This window comes from Gymnoscopelus braueri (assembly GCF_963280865.1).
Source record: "Gymnoscopelus braueri genome assembly, chromosome: 13".
Lineage (NCBI taxonomy): Eukaryota > Metazoa > Chordata > Actinopteri > Myctophiformes > Myctophidae > Gymnoscopelus > Gymnoscopelus braueri.
The window spans coordinates 15,217,845-15,243,766 of record NC_137615.1 but is presented as its reverse complement, the minus strand read 5'-3'; the positions used below and the strand labels follow the sequence as shown (position 1 = coordinate 15,243,766).

General features: G+C 43.3%; 4 protein-coding genes across 5 annotated transcripts in view; 2 read left to right on the top strand and 2 right to left on the bottom strand.

Annotated features, from left to right (window-relative positions):
• Nucleotides 1–223: 223 nt before the first annotated feature.
• Nucleotides 224–10,993, top strand: LOC308098683 (tripartite motif-containing protein 16-like). Of its 2 annotated transcripts, XM_080447092.1 has the most exons (6): nucleotides 224–967; nucleotides 1,248–1,343; nucleotides 1,653–1,886; nucleotides 8,573–8,741; nucleotides 9,805–9,885; nucleotides 10,133–10,990. In XM_080447092.1, exons 1-6 carry the CDS (start codon nucleotides 524–526, stop codon nucleotides 10,660–10,662), a joined length of 1,554 nt encoding a protein of 517 aa, XP_080303218.1. In that variant the 5' UTR covers nucleotides 224–523; the 3' UTR covers nucleotides 10,663–10,990. The 2 variants fall into 2 exon arrangements, with proteins under 2 accessions (XP_080303218.1, XP_080303219.1); XM_080447093.1 differs by lacking the exon at nucleotides 9,805–9,885 and having other exon boundaries at nucleotides 10,133–10,993.
• Nucleotides 10,994–11,117: 124 nt separating this feature from the next.
• On the bottom strand, nucleotides 11,118–12,563 carry amn (amnion associated transmembrane protein; the record flags this gene model as incomplete). The annotated part of the gene is made up of 1 exon (XM_080448167.1): nucleotides 11,118–12,563. The coding sequence occupies one exon, from the start codon at nucleotides 12,561–12,563 to the stop codon at nucleotides 11,118–11,120; it is 1,446 nt and encodes a 481-aa protein (XP_080304293.1).
• Nucleotides 12,564–14,700: 2,137 nt separating this feature from the next.
• Nucleotides 14,701–19,168, top strand: LOC308099422 (proton channel OTOP2-like; the record flags this gene model as incomplete). Its single annotated transcript, XM_080448166.1, has 7 exons — nucleotides 14,701–14,759; nucleotides 15,592–16,196; nucleotides 16,476–16,612; nucleotides 16,739–16,797; nucleotides 17,845–17,966; nucleotides 18,077–18,867; nucleotides 18,998–19,168. 7 exons carry the CDS (start codon nucleotides 14,701–14,703, stop codon nucleotides 19,166–19,168), a joined length of 1,944 nt encoding a protein of 647 aa, XP_080304292.1.
• A 1,048-nt stretch (nucleotides 19,169–20,216) lies between these two features.
• The window catches only part of hid1a (HID1 domain containing a), an 11,898-nt gene continuing 6,192 nt past the window's right edge, over nucleotides 20,217–25,922 (bottom strand). Inside the window, exons 7-19 of the mRNA XM_080447279.1 lie at nucleotides 25,802–25,922; nucleotides 25,624–25,680; nucleotides 25,097–25,237; nucleotides 24,907–24,997; nucleotides 24,630–24,781; nucleotides 24,431–24,509; nucleotides 24,143–24,307; nucleotides 23,351–23,578; nucleotides 22,811–22,968; nucleotides 22,552–22,638; nucleotides 22,362–22,453; nucleotides 21,860–22,018; nucleotides 20,217–21,518 (exon numbers count right to left, since the gene is read on the bottom strand). The exon at nucleotides 25,802–25,922 is cut by the window's right edge and continues 90 nt beyond it. Of these exons, the coding sequence (XP_080303405.1) occupies nucleotides 21,455–21,518; nucleotides 21,860–22,018; nucleotides 22,362–22,453; nucleotides 22,552–22,638; nucleotides 22,811–22,968; nucleotides 23,351–23,578; nucleotides 24,143–24,307; nucleotides 24,431–24,509; nucleotides 24,630–24,781; nucleotides 24,907–24,997; nucleotides 25,097–25,237; nucleotides 25,624–25,680; nucleotides 25,802–25,922 (1,594 nt within the window). The 3' untranslated portion in view covers nucleotides 20,217–21,454. The remainder of the gene's footprint in view (nucleotides 21,519–21,859; nucleotides 22,019–22,361; nucleotides 22,454–22,551; nucleotides 22,639–22,810; nucleotides 22,969–23,350; nucleotides 23,579–24,142; nucleotides 24,308–24,430; nucleotides 24,510–24,629; nucleotides 24,782–24,906; nucleotides 24,998–25,096; nucleotides 25,238–25,623; nucleotides 25,681–25,801) is intronic.

Sequence of the window (25,922 nt, the reverse complement as noted above, 5' to 3'; positions counted from 1 at the left end):
CCTCCCATAAATACACATTTTATTACGAAATGTTAAGGTAAAACAAATGACAAGAGACAGAAACATGTCAGTACTTAGTTTTCATTGAACTCAGAAAGTACACTCTCTGAGTTAAACTACTATTTTACAGTGTAGCTTACAGAGATCTCATTCATTCCTGTCCCCCGCTGGGCCACGGTGCACTAGTAGTCATTTCCTCCCGTGATCCTCTGTGAACTGGGTTAACTTTTATCTTCAGCTAAATGAGTTTGGATACAGTGGGTGAGATCAGGGGAAAACGGGGGTGGAGTGAAATAAGAGAACGTTTTGGCTGGCTGAGTCGAATATAGCCCTTTAGGCGTGGTTCGTAATTCTTCCCTTGTGTGCTCACAAAAAAGGCCTTGTGTCTGCACAGAGACAGGAAGGAGTCCAGCAGATTATGTACAGTCTAGCTCTAGCCCATACTTTAACTATACCACTTCATAGCTTCTGTGAGAAGAGTCACCTCGATCCGACGCGAAACTATAGCTGATCACCCTCAGACATGGAGACTCCCGGGACAGACGAAGAGAGCACGGAACAGAACATGCCGCTCTCTGAAACCCAAGACAACTCCCTAGGAAATGAGGACACAGTAGATGTAAACAGCACAGGCCCATCTGTGGACTGTTCCTCGGACACGCCGAGCACAGATGTGCTGTGTGATTCCTGCATCGAGAGCCCCAGTAGAGCCCTGAAGTCCTGCCTAACCTGCCTGGTGTCGTACTGCGAAGCCCACCTCAGACCCCACCTGGAGAAAACCAAATTTCAGAACCACCGTCTGGTGGAGCCCCTTGCTGATATAGAGTGTCGTACATGTGATGTCCACCGGCTTCCCCTGGAGCTCTTCTGTCTGCAGGATGAATGCTGCGTCTGCCAGGAGTGTGACATCCAGGGGCACAAGGAGCATACCACTGCATCTGTAGGGGACGCTCGAAGACAGTTTGAGGTTGTAAACACACATATACACACACACACGTACATGTGCGTGCCTGCACGTGTACACATAACATGACACATGCATGTGATGTCACACACAGACACATGCACGCAGGACTGAGTATTAAAACAATAAATGAAATGCTGTGTTCAATAATGATTTATTTTACTTTCAATCTATTTAAGGGCTGATGTCTTGCACAAAGAACACAAACACTCCTCTGATGCACAAAGGCTTATTTGACAGCCTGATGTAATATCTCTTTCTGTTTGTGTTCAATCGAGTGTAGATGGACCTGCAGGAGAAACAAGCTGAGATTGTCAAGACCATTTCAACAGCTGAGAAGGCAATTGGCAAACTTCAGAGCAATAATGTAGAAATAGAGGTACTGTATATTAAGCGCTTGAGCCTATATACGTTGTACGACAAATATTGAAAATAGCTGATCTTTAAGCTTGTAGATCTGCTATTTTTGGAAATGTGTTTCAGAACATTTTGGAAAAAGAAATGGGAAAATCTGTGACCTCTAATGACATACCTAAAGAAGGGACACATCACGTGGGATTTTGTCACCCTCACACGCTGCTTTCATATTGTCCTAACTTTTACAGTGTTCCATATTTTTTACCTGGTCATGTTAAATGTGCTATATAAATAAACTTTGATTTGATATTTTGACACCCACCGCGCTCAGACTTCTGTTGCAGGGATTCTCACTGTGGTGGAGCAGCAGTTCGCCACGCTGCAGACAGCTGTGGAAGAGGCCAGGAGAGGGGTAGTGGAGGATCTGGAGTGTGAAAAGAGACGGGCTCTCAGGCAGGCGGAGGGCATACAGGCACATCTGGAACAGAAGAGAGCGGAGTTGAAGAAAACCTTGGCACGCATGGAGAAGCTGGCGAGGAACAAGACCGACGTCGACTTCCTGGAGGTAAAAAAGGAACACGAATATACTGTATGTGTTTGGAAAATCCCAAAACACCAACGTCACTCCGACTTTGTCATCAATCTGAGCCGATCCGGCAAATCTCTTACATAATCTGATGTGTGGGGAAGTGTACACAACATTCTCTGGGTTTATTTTGGGTTTTAGCTTGTTGAATGTGTATACAGCGTACTGTAGGCATGTCTGTGAAAATTCCTCCCGGTTGCTTTGTGGAAAAAGCGTGTCAGTGGTGGGTGACCACAAGTGCTGAGTGTCATAAAAAGGTTTTTCCTAACAAGTTTCAAAAATATCAGATCTACATGCTCACGCGCGGCACAATGTCTGAAAATACTCATTAACATGAATCCAACATACACTGATGACAGTGCTGTCAAACAAGTCTGTTTGACTGTTTGACTGTTTGACCCCCCCTTAAAGACGTGGTCCCACTAGGAACCACGGCTCCCCATTGAACACTACTTAAATACAAAACAATACTCAAACCCAAAATTCAAACACTTGAGTGCACTTTACATCACACTATTTTAACATTAAATTTTACAATTTCAGACTCAAATACTTTCAGAAAATGTGTCTACTACTAGAGTGTAATACACCCTTAGAGCCCTGGCTTTGCACACCCCTGGACTCTCCTCCCCCCTCAACAGCTGGATCCTGGTGTTTCAGCTAGCAATAGGGCTGTCAAGGAGCAGGACAGGCCAGGGACCACAACGCCAGGCTCTAGAAAAACAAAGACATCAAGGATTAGACAGACATTTACACAGGAGCACGAGACAGTGCATCTGCCACCACATTATCTTTCCCTTTAATGTGCCTGATGTCCAAAGAAAATGACTGTAACAACAAAGACCACCTAATAAGTCTTTGGTTTGGACATTTAAGAGAGCTAAGGAATGTAAGTGGGTTGTGATCTGTATCGACAATAACAGGCACCCCAGATCCCACATACACACTGAAATGCACCAAAGCCAACACCAGTGCCAATGCTTCCTTTTCAATAACAGAGTAATTAAGCTGGTGCTTATTAAACTTTCTAGAAAAGAAACTGACTGGTCTGTCCAGCCCCCCACTGTCAGCCTGCAACAATACTGCACCTGCCCCAAAATGACTCGCATCGACCTGCAACTTGAACTGTTGGTCCATGCGAGGAGCTGCCAACACTGGGGCAGAGCACAGCAAGATCTTAGCATTTTGGAATGCCTGCTGACACTGGGAGGACCAGACAAACTTCACCTTGTCCTTGAGAAGGTCAGTCAGAGGACAGACAACAGAAGAAAAATTTCGGCAGAAACTTCTATAGTATCCTATTAACCCTAAGAATCGCATAAGATCTTTCTTAGTAGCGGGAGGAGGATAATTCTCCACAGCAATCACTTTTGCGTGCACAGGACGGACCTCCCCCTGGCCGACCACACGACCAAGGTACGTGACCGTTGCACGAGCAAATTCACATTTTGCAAGATTGACTGTTAACTGCGCATCAGCCAAACGCTGAAAGAGCGAGTGGATACGTGCAATGTGACTCTCCCAAGTGTCACTATACACGACCACGTCGTCCAAATAAACGGCACAGCCTTCGAGGTCACCAACAACCCTATTCATAAGGCGTTGGAACGTCGCCGGTGCATTTCGTAACCCAAATGGCATGACTTTGTAGGAGTAGAGACCGGACGGAGTAATAAAGGATGCAATTTCCCTAGCTCTTTTTGACAGTGGGACTTGCCAGTATCCCTTTAACAAATCAAATTTGCTGACAAACTTCGCTGACCCAACCTCGTCAATACAGTCATCCATTCTAGGCAATGGAAAGGCATCTGGTTTTGTCACGTTGTTAACTTTGCGAAAATCCGAACAGAACCTAAATGACCCGTCAGACTTCGGAACCAAAATGCATGGTGAAGCCCAACTAGCCGACGACGGCTCCGCAATCCCATTCTCCAACATATACCGGACCTCTGCATCCAACACCCGGCGTTTGTCTGCCGAGACCCGATAAAAACGCTGCCGAATGGGTTTTGGATCAATCAACTCAATGTCATGTTCGATAAGATGTGTTTGTGATGGTGTATCCCCAAATAAACCTGGGAAGTTACCAATCAACCTAGCCAACTCTGACCGCCGAGCCTTGGGGAGATGACACAACAGGTTGTCTAACTTACTAAGGGACTCTGTGTTTTTCAAGCGCCCATACACCAATGTCTCGTCAAATGTGTTGGTGTCCTCGCCCTCAGCCACTGCCACCGACTGAGAGGTAGGACCCACGCCCGCTGCCAAACACACAGGTAGAATCTCCCCAGACTCTCGGCCATAATATGGTTTTAACAGATTTACGTGACACAATTGAGTAGCTTTACGACGGTTTGGAGTTGAAATGACATAGTTTTCCTCTGAAATTTTCTCAACCACAGTGTGTGGACCTGTAAACTTTGCTTGGAAAGGCGAGGTCACAATTGGCAAAAGAGCCAGCACCTGATCGCCCGGACTGAATTCCCGACGTTCAGCCCGCCGATCATAGGAGCGCTTCATTTTCACTTGAGCCTTTGCTAGATTCTCTTTAGCCATTGTACCTGCCACATACAACTGCTGCCTGAACCCATTGACAAAGTCAATTAGATTTTTGGGAGGGTCAGGAGCCTTAAAGTTGTCATGAAGCAGTGCAAGTGGACCACGAACTAAATGACCAAAAACCAACTGATTAGGACTAAACCCAGTACTTTCTTGCACCACCTCCCGAGCAGCCAGAAGTAACCAGGGCAAGCCCTCCCCCCAATCTTTGCCCAACTCCGTGCAATAAGCCCGCATTAAGGATTTTAAGGTCTGGTGAAACCGCTCTAGCGCCCCCTGACTTTGAGCATGGTACGCTGATGATTGAGAGTGTTTCACCCGGAGCTGCTTCAGAACCTGAGCAAACATATGGGAGGAGAAGTTGGATCCCTGGTCGCTCTGCAGAACCCGAGCAATACCAAATATTGACATGAACTGCGAGAGAGCTTTAACCACAGCCCTAGTCGTTATTGACCGTAGTGGATAGGCAGCTGGATACCTGGTTGCCTGGCACATGACTGTTAACAGGTACTTTGCGCCAGACCTAGAGGGAGGCAGAGGGCCGACACAATCGATGATGATGTGCTCAAATGGCTGCCCTATAGCTGGTATGGGGTGCAATGGGGCAGGCTTAATTACCTGATTGGGCTTCCCAGTCATCTGGCATGTGTGACACGTTTTAATGTATGCAGCCACATCCTTTCTCAACTTGGGCCAAAAAAAATACTGCAAAATCCGATAATATGTTTTCTTGACACCCAAATGCCCTGACTGGTCATGTGAAAGTTTCAACACTAAATCCCTGTATTTAGCTGGAACTACCACCTGGAACACTGGTTCCCCCACCCCAAGTTCCCCACATGGCACCCACTTCCTCACTAGCAACCCTTTATCAAGGAAATACCCATTTGCGCTATCCTCCACCTCACTACCTGTCAGAACTTCCTCAAAGAGGCCTCTGATGGACGGATCGGACTGCTGCGCCGCAACAAGCTCTGTCTGGGAAACAGAAATGGGCACATCAGATAACGCAAAACCGGCATCAGAATTTTCAACTTTGTCACGCTCAATTTCACGAGCGCCGGCGCGTGTCACAGCTGCTGCTGCAAATACCTGCGGAAAATCCCGCTCGCTCTCGTCTGGATCACTGGCTACAATCGGAACCAGACTCACCAATGGTGCTGGCGGCACCTTAGCCCATACGAGGCCACCCGCATGCATATTCCCCAAGAGGACATCGACCCCAGCCATCGGAAACGCCTCACGCAACGCCACCTCCACCTCACCATGGACCAAGCCACAGTCAATTTCAAGTTTGTGTGTAGGAGAAGAGATTATGGACATGCCCATACCACGGCTCAACATGGCATCCCCAGTTGCAGACTTAGAGGAAAACGCCAGAACCGAATCAAGCACGTATGTGCCCAGCGCCGCAGTGTCCCGCAGAATTGTTACGGGCACCTTTTCATTGGACCCAACAAGGGAGACAAACCCCCTCTCTACAAATGGACGGTACGCCTCGTCTACATCGCCGAGACTCCTCTCGTTCCCATGTAAAGGACCTTCCGACCGCGACACCACAGACACCGGCGCAACAAACGCTGCTGACTTCACGTTCACGTGCGTTTTATTCCTCTGTTGTAAAGAATAACAGTCTGCCTTTATGTGACCCTTTTTTCCACAATAGTGACATGTTTTTTCACCGTCACGGGCAGCCCTACTTTTCCCATCCTCCATTTTCGAATACCTGGTGAAAGGTGCGTTAGAATTATGGCTGGGTGCGCTATAATGATGGCTGGGTGCGCTGCTCTCCCGGTGCGTACTTTGGGCGCCCCGCGGTACCCACTCTCGGTGCGTCAACACATATTGATCAGCCAAAGCGGCCGCCTCTGCCACTGTTTTAATCTGCTGTTCTGTAATATATGTTGCTATACGATTTGGGATTGCATTTTTAAACTGTTCTAACAGTAGTAAGTCACATAAGCCCTCACATGTGTCACCACCTGAAACCATCCGCCAACGGTTAAAGTTAATGACCAACTCCCGTGAGAACTCCAAATATGACTGTTTGTCGTCTTTTCTGTTGTTTCTAAAGTGCTGACGGTAACTCCCCGGCACCCTTTCATACACTTTAAGAACAGCAGATTTAACAGTGGCATAATTTAAACTTTCCATTACCGATAATGCCGAATACGCCTCCTGTGCCTTCCCAGTAAGCACGCACTGCAGCATCACAGTCCGGTCCGCATCAGGCCAACCTCTTGAATTAGCCAATCTTTCGAAAAGTGAAAAAAAAGTCTCTGGCTCCTTCTCACTAAACTTTGGCATCAATCGCAAACTGCTCACCAAATCAAACGATCGCTTTCCTGAAGCTACACTTCCATCTCCTTCCAACAGCTTCTGGTCCAATTTACCCTCCTTGACAAGCTCTACCTTCTCTCTCTGCAGAAGAATTCTCATTTTTTCCACCTCAAGTCTCTCTCGCTCTACTTCAACTCTTTCTTTTTCAATTTTAAGCTGCTGTCTGACCCTCTCCATTTCTAACTGAACAAGCATCAGTTCTTTTTGTTCCAAAAAAGACAGATTTTGGGTTGGTGGCGGCACCGCCGCACCGTCCTCCCCTGTTTCATTACCTGGCAAGATACCAATATCTTCCAAGCCAGCACTTAATACTACCTTAATTGTCTGTAATTTCCGTCTCCTGTCCCCAATGTCAATTTTGTAATAGTCAGAAATTTCTAGGAGCTGCTCCTTTGTACAGCTCTCCAAAAAATCTTCTGACGGCGACGCGACAAATTCATCAATTTGAGCCATTTTAATCACTTGAATGTATACCAGACACGTTAAATTAAACACTGGTACAAACTGTAACCGACTAATCAGGAGCGTCCCCTAGCTGCCTAATCCAATCTTATATAACTCACCCCTAGCTCTTCATGAGGTGTTGCGGGGGTATTTATGCACTAATTATACGCAGGAGACAACGTAACCAGTTGATAATTATGCCGTCAGCCACGTATCGTGCTCCCGAGACAACTGCTACTACCGCGTTCACCCCAACATTACAAAAACACAAGAAAAAAAACAAAATCCACGAAAGTTTAAAAACTAAACGTGGCTTATGCCTAACATGGGACAAACAGTAGCTCCTATGTGAATATTCAATTACCAGTGTACCAGTGTGTCAAAAACTTAGCCCACATACATTCAAATAACTCCACGCTAAAAAAAAAAAAAAAACGGGGAATCAAAAAATTTAACTATAACGAAACGTTTAACAAAACACCGCACGCACTGAAAACACTTTGAAACGGCTTTACACAAAGAAAAAGGGAATCCCGAGTTAGGCCCTCCCAAACCGCATTTGATTGGCCCAACTTTACATTACGTCACGGGGAATACCCCACTTACTTCAAGACCGGCTTTCAAAAAACACTCCGTAACTGCGCGCAACAAAAAACTTTAACTTAACTTTAAAGTTTGACAATACTCACTTAAGTTCGGAACGAGCCCCCATTTGTCACAGCTTGGCTCTAGGCCGTGACAAACATCAGGGAGGAGACCAGGATGAAGTTATAAATCAAATCATATTTATTAAACGAAAGCTAAACAACAAACAACTGAGGTATAAACAGAACATACGGATCCTATGGAGTGTGAAGTCAGTAATCAGTAGTGTAGATGTGGATGTGTGGAGCATGGTGTGGTGCGAGGTGTGTGGATGGAAAGAAAGAACATAATCATAATGGTAAGGGCATGGAGAGTAGAGTTGGAGCTGGTGGAGATAGGTCTGCTTCTCTCAGGCTTCTCCTAGAGACTGGCCAGGGTGGGGCTTTTATAGCCTCCTGGAGGCACCGGGCCCAGGTGCTCTCCAATGAGCAATCAGCTCCACCCTGCTCCCCTATAGGGCAAGAGTTAGTGCAAGGCATTCACCCCCACAACCACCCAGACTAACATATGGGGCATCACAGAAGATATCTATGAAATCTATGAAAATGTTTAATCTGCAACATCATTTTATACAGTATGTAGTGGGGGGGGGGGGGGGGGGTCCCTGCTTCATCTCTCTCTCAGCTAAGGGGTCTTTGGCCTGAAAAACCTATATGATGTTTTCACTGTTCTTGTAGAAGTACTCGCATTGGAGAAAAGGAATGGTGGATGTGTGTCTGCCTGGTTGGTACATCAGCCTCACGGACCACCAGGCCTCCTTCTGCAGTGTGGTGGCTGACGCCACACAGGAGCTGTGTGACCAGATCCGTTCCTGCTACATGGAAAAACTCAAGAGCTGTAAAAATGGTGGGTTGTACACTATCGTCACAGACCCATTTTTATGAGTCATGAGTAAATATACATTTTTTTTTTTACGTTCCCAGAAAAAGAAAAAGTGTAATTATTATTTCAAAGCATTTTTTTAATGTAAATGAATGAATACATAAATACATAAATACATAAATAAATACATAAATACATGAGTCATTCATTCATTCATTCATGCATGCATGAATTCATTCATAAATAATGATAATAATAATAATGATTTTTCAGAACAAATACAAAATAAATCTATCTTTTGGGTCTTGAGCTGAAAAGTGTGGATTCCCCTGCACTAATTTACCTTAATCCTCCTGGTTCCTTGTGACCTCACGTCAGGTCACGGCGGAAAGCTTGGTTTTCCTTTCGAATTAGTCTCTCTAGCCAGACAACTCATCCACAATCTTCGAATGCTACAGAGAATCTATAATTCTGCCAACTAAAAGTCCCGCACAGAAAGCAGTTATCTGGTTGTCATTTCCATTCACAAAAAATATATATTTTAAAATATCTTTAAAATATATTTTTGGGCCAGCGGTCCGGGCACTAGGCTCTAATGTAGCCTGACAGTGCATCACGCGTTCAAGTCCCGTTCCTGACGATCTTTACTGCATGTCTCTCCCCATCTCACTGTCACTGCAAAGGCTAAATGGAAGTGGGGAGGAGGTGGGACATCCGCTTTATTTTCCGCAGATTTTCAGCACTTCCGATGTGCAGACTGTTAAGTGGAAACATTTAAAAGTCTCGAGAGACTAGTGCCAAATAGAGCAGTGTGATCCCCACATACTAAACAAAGTATTCCATTAAGTACTTTAAGAAACTTGTTGGATTCATAAGATTTGACGTTTATGGGAAGGCCCTACCACTATAACGCCCCTGATTTCCGAGGGGAATTGTTTTTGGGAGCACAGACCATATCCGTATCTGCTGATTCTCTCTAGACCAGATCAGAAAACTGCAAATCGAGTTGATCCAAATCTAGGTCATTGTGGATTACAGAACGTTGCAGGTTGCATGCAGAGTAATCTGTCTTTGATGTGCACATTAGGTATTAAAACCATCATCAATGCCCCAATGCCAGAAGCTTCATCCCTGCCACACCCTGAAACGCGGGAGGACCTTTTGAAATGTAAGGGAAAAGCAACTAATTCATCACGTTTGAATGTTCTTTGCCAAATTAGTATTGTTAATACTTTCATTGGTTAAATATTTAGATCCGCTATTTTCACTACTTTTTGCAACACTGTCGTACTATTAAGTATAAAATAGGGCATTCATTTATGGGGGGGGGGACAACAACAAAAGAACTACATAAAAAGATGAAATATGGAGATACAAGGTCTGCCTGACAGAAACAAAATGTTTTTCCACTGCAGATACAAGCCGTTTGACCTTTGACCCAGACACCGCCCATCACTTCCTGCGACTGACGGAGGACAACAGGAAGGTGACAAACACGAGCCCCTGGCAGCACAGCTACCCAGACAACCCTGCTCGCTTTGAGTACTGGCGTCAGGCTATGACCTCAGAGAGCCTCTACCTGGGGAGACGCTACATAGAAGTGGAGCTGGCCGGGGAGGGGGCGCACGTAGGCGTCACCTACAGGAGCATCGAGCGAAAGCTAGAGCAGAGCAGCAGCTGCATCACTGGGAATGATTTCTCCTGGTGCCTGGGGAGAAACAGGCGAGGTTTCTCCGTTTGGCACGCTGGTGCGGAGACACCGTTGGAAGTCACTGAGATCACAAGGGTCGGGTTATACATTGACTTTGAAGCAGGCTCAGTTGCCTTCTATGATGTGACTGGGACTCTGACACTGCTTCATAAATGCAAGGCTCATTTCATGGAGCCCCTGTATGCCACTGTCTGGCTCTCAAAGAAGGACAACATGGTTTCTCTACATAGTTAATGTTAATGATCCCTCTTTTTCCTTAGTTGCATGTCATACAACCATAATATGCCACCATGAAAGATTTGTAATGAGAAGTAGTGAAATAGTAAAATTGTGAATAAATGTTTTATATCCAGTAGAAGAAGATATTGAGTATTTTTTATTACAGTAAATATTTCATATTTCATTTTTTATTGTTGATGATGTAAAGGAAATAGCTATTTATTCCAATCTATTGGTGCCTGTGTAAATTGTCCATCAACAATTTAAGCAGTTGTAGAGTAATTAAAAAAGTTACTGTTTCACTCATCTGGTTAAGTACATCAAGCAATCATTTGTCATAAAAGAAATCATAAAGTTATGGGTCATACTGTATATACATGAAGTCATAAAGAGATTAAGAAATGATTATTTCTTCAATAAAAAGTCAAAGTATTCCGGAAATCAGTGGCATCTGTGCACTGTAGCAAGTGTCAGGCATTGAAATCAGTTTCATTGTCATCATAAACTGGGTTTACAAAGTGCACACCTGACTGAGTCATGGAGATTGATTGATTAACTTCAGTTGTGTAGAGAGTGGACTCAGGAGGCATCATCGTGGGCTTGTCAAACATTGGATTTGCAAAGCCATGGTCGAGAGGCCCGCCAAGCTCCCCAACATCACTATTCTTTTTAAAGCTGCTCATCGATGGTAGTGAGGGCATTGAGGGCATGACAACTTTTGGCACATGGACAACCCCCTTCCGAACCAGGACGGCCATGACTACAATGAGTGTCAATACAATTAGAACCCCAAACACAGCTCCAACCACCACCCCAGCACTAGATCCTGGCTTATCGTTGCTGCTGCTGCCAGAGGAGGCTTGGAATTCTGCCCCAGCAATGCCCAGGTGAGACCCTTCAGAATGGACATCCTTCAGAATTTCACGAGCCAGAGCTTCTGCAATCAAACCTGCCTGCGGACCGGTCTCCCCATCCAGAATCACAATCTGGATCTCAGCTGAGCTTCCGAAAGGGATTACACCCATAAGTCGTTGTGACTTGAAGATTTTGGACATTCCCAGCTGGATAGATTTGTATGATGGTTTTACGAGAAATAGGTGCTGCAGCCGCTGTCTGTAAGCTTCCAGGTTGAATCCACCTGAATAATAGACAGTGACAATGGCACCACACACAGCATGGCAATGTCCTGCAGGCTGGAGAGGCTTCTTACAGGTCACAGTTGGACTTGTCACGCTGCTACAGATGCGGTCATGTTTTGCAGAATTCCCACAGTCACAACCAGAAGGATCACTGCATCCTGGACTTCCCACGTTGACAACTGATGATCCCTGGAACTGCAGTCGACCAGAGTTTGAACCAAGGTATCGGGAGAACTCATCGTTACTACTAAAAGTCTTGCCCAGAACAGACACCGTTTGGACAGGGATGGTAGCAGAGTTGGACGTGGTATCCACTCTGAATGACGATTTAGCTTTGAATACCACATCATCATACTGGCAGGGGACTGTCTCCTCATGGACAGCAAACAGGAAACGTCTCTTCTCCAAGTCATCCAGAGATGCGGCCACCTGCCACAGAGTTGGGTTGAGCCACTGAACGTTTTCTGAGACATTGAACTTGATTAAGCCAGCTGGTCCACAGCCAGGTTCCTCCTGACTGCCCCCGACGTAAAATCCAGCCTTAGAGTTGAGGATGAATTCACCATCAAGTGGCAACCTCAGCGCTAGCACAGAGTGAATAGTCTCCACATAGATAGAGACTTTTGTCTGGGCTAAGAAGTGAACTCCATTCTGGGCGCATGGAACAAACCCTGTATCCCAGTTGCTAGTATTCTCATAGTTTGTATCAGGGATCCACTGCTTGTACAAGGCATCGGTTGCCCCAAAAAGGCAGAGGAGAAGGAGCATGTCTGGCATGTCTGGTGTTTCTGGCTGACTGAAGGAATGTTAAGGTGACCTTTGTTTCCAAGCTTGTGACCATCACATGAGTGCACACAGGGTTCTGTAGTGTAAAGTTGATGAGGTCTGGAAAACACTCAGTTTTATAGTCAGGTCACCGGTAAAATATTTACCTTTTCCACAACAGCGAATACATAGCAAGCAAGGTTTTTTAAAGCTGCTGTCTGTAAGTTTCATGTCCACCCGTGATTCAAAGCAGATTGTGTGAGACCAAACTTCTACCACTCTCTGCCAAGAAGCTGTTCCTGCTTTTCCAAGGGAGATATTGTGCTTAAGAGTTAACCAGTGGCAACACAATGAAGAGTAGAGAGAGCGCACCTCCAACTCCAATGTGCTAGTTATATAGTACTTACTGTACCACACAGATTTGTTATAACATTTTATTTATTCCAGATTGCAGATTCAAGTGTTTAGATCCCCCCTAGTGTAAATTAATAACTACAAATTATGTCTGAGTTTATCTTCATTATTGTTTATCAATTCTGCATCTATTACAAATAATGCTAACACAGACAGACAGACAGACAGACAGACAGACAGACACACAGACACACACACACACACACACACACACACACACACACACACACACACACACACACACACACACACACACACACACACACACACACACACACACGCACACGCTATCATTGGGAACCCCGGGAGGTGTGGAGGATAGAAGCGGGGCTAGGGTGCTCCTCAAGCGGGTAGAGGGGTCGTGGGTGGTGGGTGTGGAACTCAGTGGGGGTGGTTTAGGCTAAAAGTGTGGCCTTTTGGTAAAGGGGTTGTGCCTACAAGTTATTTTTCAAGCCCATAGGCTTTTACGTGCGTCTTTGCCCAAGGCAGAAGTAACTGTCTGGAGTTGATCAAATTTGCCCATTAAGAACCCTAAACGCTCCACAGAAAATGGGATAATATTTCATGTCATGAAATTAGGCTATTGGATATCCAGTGAATGTAAATGCTGTACAATAAAATGTCTACAGGTGCTTTACTCCCACTATGAATTGTGGGAGTTGAGGCATTGAATTTAGTTTGACGGTTCCACAGATAAATATTGTGAAAATAGCAGATTGCAAAGCGAGGCGTAGTGAACTTCGGCTATTTTAAATAGTTTTGCCTCTCTCTTATTATTTGACAATTTGGCAAACTTGTTTCACCAGTTTTTATAGTATAGTTTGTTGATTACTTTTGATGCAGTAACGGTCTTTTTTCTTTCTTTCTTTTTTTTAGGTATTACAAAGGTCTTAAAAGTCCTTAAATTGTCACTTCGCTGTCATCTGGGGACCCCCTGGGGGTTGAACCACTGGCCTGTAGATCAGTTGGTCAGTATGGCTGATGATGCTGTTCAAGCTGGTTGGCCAGCTGTCTGACAACTAGCTCCTGAAATTAACCTCTGATCATAGCCATTTAATCCCAAATAGCACAGAAATGTAACTTCATTCTGAATGATTCAACATGGTCATGGAGTGTCAGTGAGGGCTTGGGTGACAGGCCAGATACAGATCCAGTGGGCACCTCAACGTTAAATTGGCTGTTTTTCCCAAATAAAAAATAAAGATTAAATGTATGTTTTGGAAAAATGGTCGGAAATAATGTCAAGTTGGCTACATGATTTGAACATGCATGGTGCATCATTATCAGACCTAAAAATGAAATTTGTAGAAATATCGGATCTTAAATGTAATAGCCGACTACAATTATTATAGCCTTTGTATTTGGAGCCTCGTTTGTAAAATGAATTTGATTTAAAATAAAATATAAAATGTAAAATGAATAAATAATAATATATATATATTTTTAAATGGTGCCCAGTGTTCTCAGGGGTCCACTGAATCCAGTTAGCACCTGCCCACTTAATTAGTTGATATTGATCGCACCTGTTTTTGCTATCTTTGGTTGTCAACGTGTGTAGAACCGCATCACGTTCGGGTGGCATTTTAACAAATCAGCAGATAATAGCAGTTTGAAGGCTATTTTCTTTTTAGCCAGCATCGTCGTAAATAGGCTTAATAATCTGTTAACTAGGCCTACACTTATCTCGACGTCAAACAAATCTTGGACGCTTGAATCCATATAATTTGTTGTACGAATGGATATGAAACGTAAAGCTCGACAGATGCTGCAGACCTGCACCTTACTCCTCTATAGGTAAACAGTATATTGTTTTAATGTGATGAGTCACTCTGTATTTATGTAACCTACAGTTCACTTGTAAATTCACACTTAACTAATCCAACATAACTTCAGGTGGCAGCTGGTTTATGTCCGCATCTCATATTCCTGCTCAAAACAGTTTTCAGAAGTTCTTATTCTACAGAAATGCGCCCCAGTCATGGATGAACTTCAACATAGTTTTTGCACATTCTCCCTTTTTGGCCCGTACATCTACATAAACGTTCAGATTTTAAATATAAAGTGGTTACCCCATGGCCACGGATGTCACAATAATGTACGCCCCGTCAGAAGTACCCTTATCTTCCGTATTGTTCAATAAAAAAACATTTTAATCCGATCGGTGGCCATTTTCTCCTTATTATCCTTTTCTTTTCTCCTTTTAACTACGTGATCCTGTCGGTTGGGAGGCGAGTTGCACTCTGATGTATTATAACTGAGAAAATGGCCACCGATCGGATTAAAATGATTTTTATTGAACAATACAGAAACTACGGGTACTTCTGAGGGCCCGTACATAATTGTAACATCCGTGGCCATGGGGTAAGCACTTTGTATTTGAAATCTGAACGTTTATGTAGATGTACGGGCCAAAAAGAGAAAAGTGCAGACACCAGGTTGAAGTTCATCCATGACGGTCATGACAGATGAACGTCTTGGATCCAAGGCTAATGCGCCACCATCTCTGGTTGCATAGACACATACATTTGGGTAAACAACGTAGGCGTCTATGTTCATATAGGCTATAATATAATTGCAGCTGACTGTTTAAATGTTTTATTTTGGACACTTTTCTTTTGTTCTTCAGAAAGACCCCTGAGGGTGAGAACGAGAAGAAAGTTGTAGAGGCCCACTCATCCAACATTGAAACTGCAACTCATATGGCCCACCTATCCAACATTGAAAATGCAGCTCATAATATGGCCCACCCATCCAACATTGAAACTGTAGCTCACGCAGCCCACTCATCCAACATCGAAACTGCAGCTCACACAGCCCACCCATCCAACAACATAGCTGCAGCTCACATGGCCCACCCATCCAACATTGACACCGCAGCTCACATGGCCCACCCGTCCAACATTGAAACTGCGGCTGAAATGGACAACATTCAGCACTTTTCAGTCCCGAAGTCAATAGGTGCAGAAAGTCACGTTGTGGTGGAGAGGGCACACACCGGCGGCGGCTGGCTGCTGTCGGGCATCATCTGTGTCAACACTCTGATCCTGGGCTGTGCTCTGGTCACTGGCAGTGCTTTCAACAGTGTGGCCATCACCGCTGTCCACCGACAGATCTTCCTCATCATCCTCCTCCTGCTGACCATCCTCTGGATGATGTTCTACACGGCAGTCACTTTCCGAAATAACGAAGCGACACACGACGACCCCCATGCCGGACCTGTATGGCTCAGAGGTGATGGGGTATTTTTATGGCTTTTTTTTTACCCATGGCTTCTCAACCTTTTTCAGGCAGCGACCCCCCCCCCTACACCAAATCTCTTAGCCAAAAATAGCTGACCTACTGTACAAGCTTGTAGATAAGATATTTCCGCAGAATTTCCGCAGAATGTTTGCCTATTATGACATGCCAGGAAGAGGGATGCTATGGACCCTTTTGGGTCCATTAACACTCAGGATTGCACTATACTGTGTGTATTATGGGAAATAATGGCTGTTTACCACTGTTTTGCAGTTGGACTCGTTCTTTTTGGCCTTCTCAGTTTGATGATGGACATATTTAAGATCGCCTACCACGTGGGCTACCTCCATTGTGATTCTGCTGTGAAGGTTGCCTTCCCAGTAATACAAGTTGTGTTCTTATTTGTTCAGGTTGGTGCAGCTGATAAAATTACATTCTGTGTAACAACACACTGTTGTAAGTACATAACTCTGTCTATTGACTGCAGGATGTTTGGCTCAATTGGGGAAACAAACACAACCATGTTTGCCTTTCAGACGTACTTCCTATGGGTTCATGCAAAGGACTGTGTGCAGCTGCATTCAAATTTTACTCGGTAATCTCAGCTTTTTCAACCTTATTTTCATATGGGTCCTCACTAATGCTCACTATAAAACTGTACCATTGTCTACTCACGGTATGAGGCGGGCAGCAGATAGCTTGGGAATTCAAGCTATCAGCAGGGGCTTTAACAACTTAAACCCTTAACTTGATTGACCCCGGTCCCCTAGGGGTCTGTACTTGGCGCCCTACATTTTTCCCCTACACCAAATCTCTAGACAACCAATCACCTTACAACACGTTGCAGCATTATGAGCTTGCGGATTAGCTATTCTTGCTGAATGTTGAAAATCATGACATGCCCAGAATAGGACGATAGGGTTCGTGTGGTTTAAACTAGTAAAGCTGTTCCACGAAGCAAGGCTGTAGTTAATAGCTTGAAATCCCCACTGGTGTCATTGGCAAGTGCATTTTTGAGCTATCTACAGCTTTTGATTGAAAAAAGGCATGGTGACACAGATTTATACAAAATAATGCTGAAAGGATAACCCAATAAGCCCAGGGCTGTGTTTGAGACACAGAGCGAGTAGCCAGATGTAGTATTATCTGAGCATTAGTGACTGAGGGCTGATTTGGATATACACAGGGTTCGATTTGTCGGAGGGCGGATCCGTGTCTCTGCTTTTGACATCCCCCTCTGGTCATTCATTTTTATCGCCATTGGGGATATGTTTTATCCCTGCTTCTGGTCAGACTGAATTAAATACAACCATTTCCTTTTGGGAAATGTAGACTAACATGCATTTGATAATATCACAGTTTAAGAATTTAATAAAAAATGTATGTTAACCACATAAACCCTGGTGTCCCTATTTTGGGCAAATGTCTCACATTTTTCTAATTATTTTCTATAGAAAATTACACATTTTGGCAATCTACACGCTCACAATGCACAGCGATGCGACACATTGTGAGCTTGTAGATATGCTACTTTTCATACAAAGATTTCATACAATATCTATTTTACAAATCGAACCCTGGATATACAGTTGAAGCGTTCCTTTAAACATGGCTGTGGACTCATGTTTCCCCCTCTTGTAAGGTGTGGTCTTACTCTGACTATCTCTACTAACTTGGTGCTGTGGATGGCTGCAGTTACTGAAGAATTGATTCATCAAACTGAAATTCCTGACATAGGAAATGGCACAGAAGATTATTTAAGAGGTAGGGAAACCTGATTAAGTTATAGCAAAGTGGCATAGTTTCTTGACTGATAGCACTGATTTAAGAAAATTACAACCAGCTAAATTATCTTTCCCCCCCTTTTTTCCCAGCCAGTTATGGAGATGACAAGTGCACTTGTAGTCACTCTGCATGTACAGTCTTCAAAGCAGCCTACTACTACCTGTATCCCTTCAACATTGAGTACAGTCTCTTTGCCTCTGCTATGGCCTATGTCATGTGGAAAAACGTTGGCCGTTATGTGGATGACCACATCAGCCACAAAGTCAAGTTTCGTGTCAAGAACATCTATCTTGTCGGACCTGTAACAGGAATTCTCCTTGTAGTGGCAGGTCTGGCAGCCTTCATAGTGTATGAGGTTTATGTATTGAAAGACGACGAGGAGTGGATTAACGATGCACTGACGATTTACTTCACAATGAATATAGTGATAGTAAGCCTGATGTCTGTCTCGATGGTACTTGGCTGCACCATCTACAGGATCGACCATAGGGAACACATATCGGAGAAGAACCCCTCACGCACCCTGGATGTGGGGCTGCTAATCGGAGCGTCTCTCGGACAGTTCGTTATCAGTTACTTCACCATTGTGGCTGTGGTGGCAACTGGAGCCGAAGGCTACTTGAACGGCCTCAACCTGGCCTGTGCTCTGATGACCGTGATCGAGCTCGGACTGCAGAACTATTTCATCATAGAGGGCCTTCATCGGGAGCCATTCTACGTAATACAGGAGGCAGCGCTGCACACGAATGCTCAAGCTTGCCAATGTAACCAAGAGATGAGCGTTCTTCCTGAGGACAAAGAGAGCCCGGCTGCGACTCTCAGTTGGAAGAGACGGGTACTGAAGGAAGTCTGTACCTTTTTACTGCTTGGTAACATAATTGTAAGTTCCATCGCATTAAACCTTGACCGCTCGATAACAGTTCAGTTATCTGGGTGTCATTTGTTGCAAAGTGAGTCTTAGTTGGTCTGTTAATATCTTGATCATGTCTCTTTTGTCTTTGTACTGACAGCTCTGGATCATGCCTGCATTTGGTGCGCGTCCTCAGTTTGACCACTACCTCGAGACAAAATTCTACAAGTTTACCATGTGGGCTGCTATTGTGAATATTGGACTGCCTTTTGGAATCTTCTACCGCATGCACTCAATTTCAAGTCTCTTTGAAGTGTATATGGGTGTTTAAATCATCCTAATTTTATAAGCTTTTATTTAAAAAAAACGTTTTTAACTCTGTCAATAGCTATTTGTTATTTTCTTTTAACTTTCTTTTAAAACTATAGCAATTTGTTTTTAAGTTTGCAACTTTATTTAAAAAATGTTTTTAACTCTTTGTCAACAATAGCCATTTGTTATTTTCTTTTAACTTTATTTGACTTATTTCGATTTATTTTGCTTTAAGAGTAAAACAAAATTACTTCGTTTTTGAAGGGGAAATTCACACTTCTCGTGACATTGTCACGTCTACCCTGGCTTTTGTCTGCACCCCAGACAGTTTTTAAGTACCTCGATTCAATATTTAGGAATCTAGAGGTGTATATTGATTTGATAAAGTGCCCTGCCGATCCTATTCAAGCCCATTTAACTTAAAACTCCATGTTACTCATTTTAAAAACATCCATGCATCTCTTGACAGATATAGGCCTAATGAATGGGGAGACGTTTTTTTTTTTTTAACTAGTTATTTCATTTTCACTGACTAAAGTCCTATTTTTACAAATTCACTGTTCAAGTACAGTACTAACAATGAAATGTTAGTACTTACTAATGTTAGAAATTTCACAATAATTCATTAGAATGAATATCTGTGTCATGTGTTTTTATGATTAGTAATGTGGCGTTAATGTTAAAAGGGCTTGAATGGGATGGGCACTGGCACTTATCAAATTAATATACATATTCTAAATAGTTAAATATTGAATCAAGCAACTTGAGCAAACTGCTTGGTATGCACACAAATCAAATTAATGTATAAATAAATATTGAATCAAGCTACCAAGCTTTAACTTCAACTATAGCCATTTGTTTGAAATGACAGTAATAAATATTATAATATATTTTAAGTAGTCTTGTCATTCATTTGATTAATCTGTACAGTGTTTGGTGTATTCCCACATACTACGTCGGTCATATATTAATCCTTTAATAAATATATAAATATATATACACACACTAATTATGGAAGCAAAATAACATCACTCCTACAGTCTCAAATCAATAGGAATTGGGCGATTTAGACGGCGAGTAGTAGTGAAGATGAAGTAGTGCAATCTTGTGTCAAGCATAGGCAACTGTACGGAGTATAATTCTCAGAGCTGATATCAATCGCAAACAGAAATCCGATATAGGATGAATATAATTCAAGTTGGAGTATTTCTTTTCCTTTTAATTAAAATACTGGGAGCATTCATTTGTAAACTTCTGTTATGGTATATTGGGCTGGTTAGGGTTTTTAAAAAAGACAAAGTTTGTCTTAAATTAATAAATATTAGTATCAGAACTGTAGTTGCAAGGCTGAAGTTTCAATTACATTACTGTGAATCAGACATTCTGCAGTATGACAAGGTGATCGGATGTGTTTCCAGTCTACAGTGTACTGTACTATGGTTGAACTATAGTGCCATCTACTGTTCTTGGAGGAAATTAAGTTTTCAAATAATCTTATTGTCCTGTCTTGACTACTAGAGTATACATTTCAAAGGGGGAATTCAACTAAAGCCAAAAGCAACCAAAGGGGGAATAGGAAATGTAATACTTAAACAATCTAAATGTCAATTTTACACAAAGCATAAACATCAGGGGTACTGTGGTCAAATGCTTTGGAAGTATATATTTTCATGACCAGATAAATTACAACTTTCAACATCAATATTATATACAGCATACTCAGAAGTACAATTTAAGACAAAACGTAGTCATATACTATACATAAAAGTAAATATAGTCTGTAATAGTTATCATTTCTCAGGCCTGCAGAGTTACTGTCACAAAGAAAATGCAACAATAGATAACAAGAGTTGAAGTTCACTTTAAGCATGGCAAATACGTAAGACAACATATATCAAACAGCAGTCGTGTCATGCTTCCATTAGAAAGCACCCAAAGTCCAATGAGAATTTCACAGTCACTTCTACACTGGCTGGAAAATAGGCTAAACTGTTGGCAAACAAACCAGTCATCTCTGCTTTGACATTCTGTGGTCTTGAGGTCTTCAGGAATTGTATAAACACCATTGTTTGTGTTTACGAATATTCCAACATGGCCTCATCCAATTCCCATCTTCTGCAGTCTGAGAGTTGTCTACCCCAGCCATCCATTGTATCTAGGTCGGCTGTGCATGGAACTGGCATTATGATGGTCTTTATGAGGCAAGTTGAACACAGTGGTGTTTACTGTGGAACCAGCAGATATGAATAAAAGAAAAGTTGCCTGGAGCTGAACCAGTGTAGTTTTCAGTCAACAAACGTCCAGTCTACATCCTCTGGATCTCGAACAAGCGCACGTCAGTGTCATACCAGATGGGAGGGTCCACGTTCCTATAAAAAACATAGAAACCGATGTCAAGAATCAAGAGAATCAGTAGTGATTTATTTGTCACTTACTCGTACAGGTACAAACAGCCTTAGACTGTACAAACAACAATACAATATGTCAAGATAATCCAAAAATAAGTAATACTACTGGATGTAATGAAGTAAAACATTTAATGATTATATATAAGAAATATATAATGTTAAAGTACAGAACGGCAGCTAAAGCTACCTCTTAAGGCAGGCATGATATCTTTAGCAGCAATGGGAAATATCTCAATGTCTACTCAAAGGGCGAAACGACGCAGTGTGCATTCATGTATTTGCAGGTGCACTGCTCAACTCACCGCAAGTAGACAACACCCCACATGTAGGTACGGAACCACATGGCGGTGCCCGCGTTGGCCTGATACTTTCTGATGAGGATTGGATGAGGAACTGGTAGAAGACCCACGAGTGTGCCATGCTGGAGAAACTTAAGAATCTCTGACTCATCTGTCAAACCCCTGGAAGAAATGTACTTAAATGTTGGACGAGTATCTCTGAATCACTGGTTCTCAAAATGGTGTCTGCCTGGGTACCCCCAGGAATCAAATAGACCCTTACAGCTCTAACTCAGAGTGTGTACAAATTTGTACACTCTCAGAGTTAAATTAACACTGAGTAGATTGGGGTCCCAGAGATAAAAATCATATCAAATGGGTTACGTGGCTAATGCATATCAAACTGGGAGTCCTTGAAATGAAAAAGGTTGAGAATAACATATTTAAGTCAGTGCATGTAGTAATAATATGTCCAGAGCAGGTCTTCCCTCTGCTGACCAACCAAACAAACAACCCATTTCCTTACTTGTCGATGCAGATCTTCTCCACTTGGGGCACTAGTACTTGCAGCAAGCGCATTATTGTCTGCAGGGGAAGTTTACACTTCCAAGAGAGAACCTATAGCACAGAGGACGATCATTAAGTGATCAATGAAACATTCAGCAAAACCAAACGTGTCAACTGATGGACAAGAGATCAAAGACAAAGTGACTAACCCAGTCTTGTGTGGGAGCCCAATACGATACTGAAGATGCACTTGACAAACGTCTTCTATCCATTTCAGCCTCGGTGTAGAAAACATCCTTGGATGGCAAAGGACATTTACTTATTAAGGAGCCCTCTCTTACTCTCTCAAACAAATGCACACTCACACACACACACACACACACACACACACACACACACACACACACACACACACACACACACACACACACACACACACACACACACACACACAGTAAAGTAAATTACCTCAGTTTCTCTTCCTGAATTTGATTCTGTGTCACTTGCCCCAGCATTGGCATTTTGGTCTGAGTGGGGTGCGTGCAGGGAGTCTATCTTGGCAATGGTCACGGACACCATGGTCCCATCCTCTGACACCTGAGATTTCTCTGTCAGCTTATCAATGCCTGCAGGTGACCACAATCCACAGATTCACCAGGGAAACCATGACAAAGGTCCCTTGAATGCGTTGTTCACATCCTACGTACGTGACATTCAAACAGTATATAGGTGGAGATGTTGTATAGAAAAAGTTTATTTAAATAAAAACTCTATATACTTCATTATACGAAAAATATATCTACAAGCTCGCGACATTGTGATGCGTTGTGAGCTTGCTATTTTGAATAAGAAAAACAATATTGTTTGTGATAAACAATATTGTTAAACCATATCCCCTCCAGCTTTATGAATGAATGAGCAAGGGGGGGGGGGGGGGCGTTTATCAAAAGCAGAGGCATGGACTTCCCCCCCATCAAATCGAACCCTTTGTATAGGAGTGGTGTGTACCTGGAATAGCAACCAGACTGGTCTTCAGTGTACCAGGCTCTGCAGGCACAGCGGGGCGGGAACCCTCCATGGAGATAGTCTCCTGGGAGCTGGTGCGTGAAATGATGTCTGGTGACTTCTTCTTCCTCTGTAAGGCCTTTTGGATGGAGGCAGGGTCCGACGGCAGGTTGGCCATCTGATGGAACACGTTGCGTTTGCGGATGATGGCATACACTAGGCTGCAGTTTCCTGGTGACATGGATGAAGAAAGAAAGATTTATATAAAAAGCAGCCAAATGATCACAAATCCAACTAAATACTCGCATATATCTATCAATCTATAATAAATTCATTTGACGACCTCAGGTATCCCCATATCGCCATAATTGGTCGATCTGTCGTATGATATTGGGTACCACACTGGGTACAATGGGTACATAACGTATTCTGACAACAAGTACAACATGTACAATGGTGTTACATAAACAGGTGGGGCTTGCATCGTTCCTGACTTGGATCATTCCCAAGTAGGCCGGTGCCCATTTATAAATAACCCATTGATTGTAATATCTAACATTATTAGTTATGTGGTAATGGGTACCACACTGGGTAACAACGGGTACAATGATTGCTCTTACAACGGGTATTGCATGCATAACCAGGTGGGGCACGCATGCATTCCAGACTTGCGTCGTTCCCGATTTCTTGGTCCCCAAGCCACTGGCACCGGTCTAGTTCTATTCAATTACACAACAGTGCTATTGATTGAAAAGACACTTTGTGCCACAGCATACTAGGCCAACTTCCTCTCACCATCAAACTGGTACTGAATAATGTTGTTGAAAGCCTCCAGTAGAAAGAATACCAAGTGGTGGTTCTGGGCTGCAGAGAATAGGAACCAGTTGGTAGAGAATGCCTCCAGCAGGTGGAGCAGTTTGTTAGCTGCCACCATAGACAGGCTCTTCAGATAGGGAGACACTGTGAAAGAGAGGGACAAATGTGAACTTTGGTAAATGACGACGGAAATCCAACATCTTCATACCAAGCTGTAAAGATTTGATGCTGAAACCAATATACATGGATAAAGCGAGTGTCACTCACCGTTTACAATAATGGTGAGCAGGCAGTCAAACAGAGGCTGCAGACGTTGGTGCCCGCTGGTAATAATTTTATGGAACACCTAAGAGACAAAAATAAGCATCTAACTCCTATCTACGCATTAACATTTTTCATCAGTCCTGGGTAAACATTTGGGACATTCTTTATTCGAGGATGGTTCCAAAGTGTCTCTGGGTCTTACCACTATAAGGAGGTCAGCGTGGGTCCCAGTAAACACTGGGATGTCCATAGGTACATGGATGGAGTAGGGTTTGTTCAGACGCACTCCGAAGTTCCTTTCGCCGCTCAGCAACAGCAAAATGAACACACCGATATGCATGAGTCCGACACGAGCTGCAGACAAGAAAGATAACACGTCAGTAAACTTGAGGAGAGGGCATGTGTATTGTGAGGCTTTGTATAGTGCAGTCTTCTTAATAAAGAGGGCATCTGTTGGCGGCATTATAGACTATACTTACACTGGTCCGCCCTAGCATCATTCAGGTAGAAAAGTATAGGCACCAGGATGTCCAGAACATCACTGCTCTTCAGGACAAAGAAAAGGAACTTCTGCCATGGGAGAACAGAGGACATATTGAATACAGTCAATATCTATTTTTTTTAATACAATATCTGTCATCAAAGCCGAGAAATAGAGAGTGGCCCAACCTTATTGAAATCACAGAGCTTCCAGAAAAGCACAAGTAGCTCTTGGTGAAACTGGATCTTTTTAGTTGAGTTGGGCAGGTAGGTCTGAGTCAAGGGGTTGGTCAGCAGACGAGCCAGGCCCTTCAGAACAAAGTCATAGTCCTGCCAAGCACAGGCATAAACATTACTTTGGGTAAGAGGAGTGCAAACGGAGGGTGTGTGTGTGCATTTATCATCACTGCTGGGCAGAAACCTTGCATTTCCATAATCCTTTTATGTTTTTTGCACAAATTAATGCCCTATTTTATACTGCATTGTATGACAATGTCACGCAAAAATAGTTGGCAAGATCTACAAGCTCACAACATGTCACATTGCGATGCGTTGTGGAGCTTGTAGAGCTGCTATTTTTCTTTTTCTTTCACCTACAGTATAATGATATCCCCAAGTCTTTCTGTGGGTTTTATAAATAATTCAAAGTGTTAACTACAGCTTGTATCTAAATAATAACTACATTGAAATGTTTTTTGAAACTACGAAAAACTCACCTCTTCTCTGTGAATTCTTGATAAATAATTCACAAACAGGTTATCAGGGCCAGAAGACTGTGGAGAAATTAGATTGTTTTATGAAAATAAACTGTTGTTGTTCGTCAACTGTTGATACTTTGAATAATCAGGTACCACATCAGAATGTGGCCACTTTCTGGTGTCCTGGGTGCCTTACTTCCTGTTCATCCATGCTGGAAGGGGAAGGGGGACGGTGAGCCGACCCTCCTCCCTCATGCTCCAACGTGACAATGAGGATCTGCACAGCTTGTTCCACCAGCTGCTCCCGGTAGTCAGAG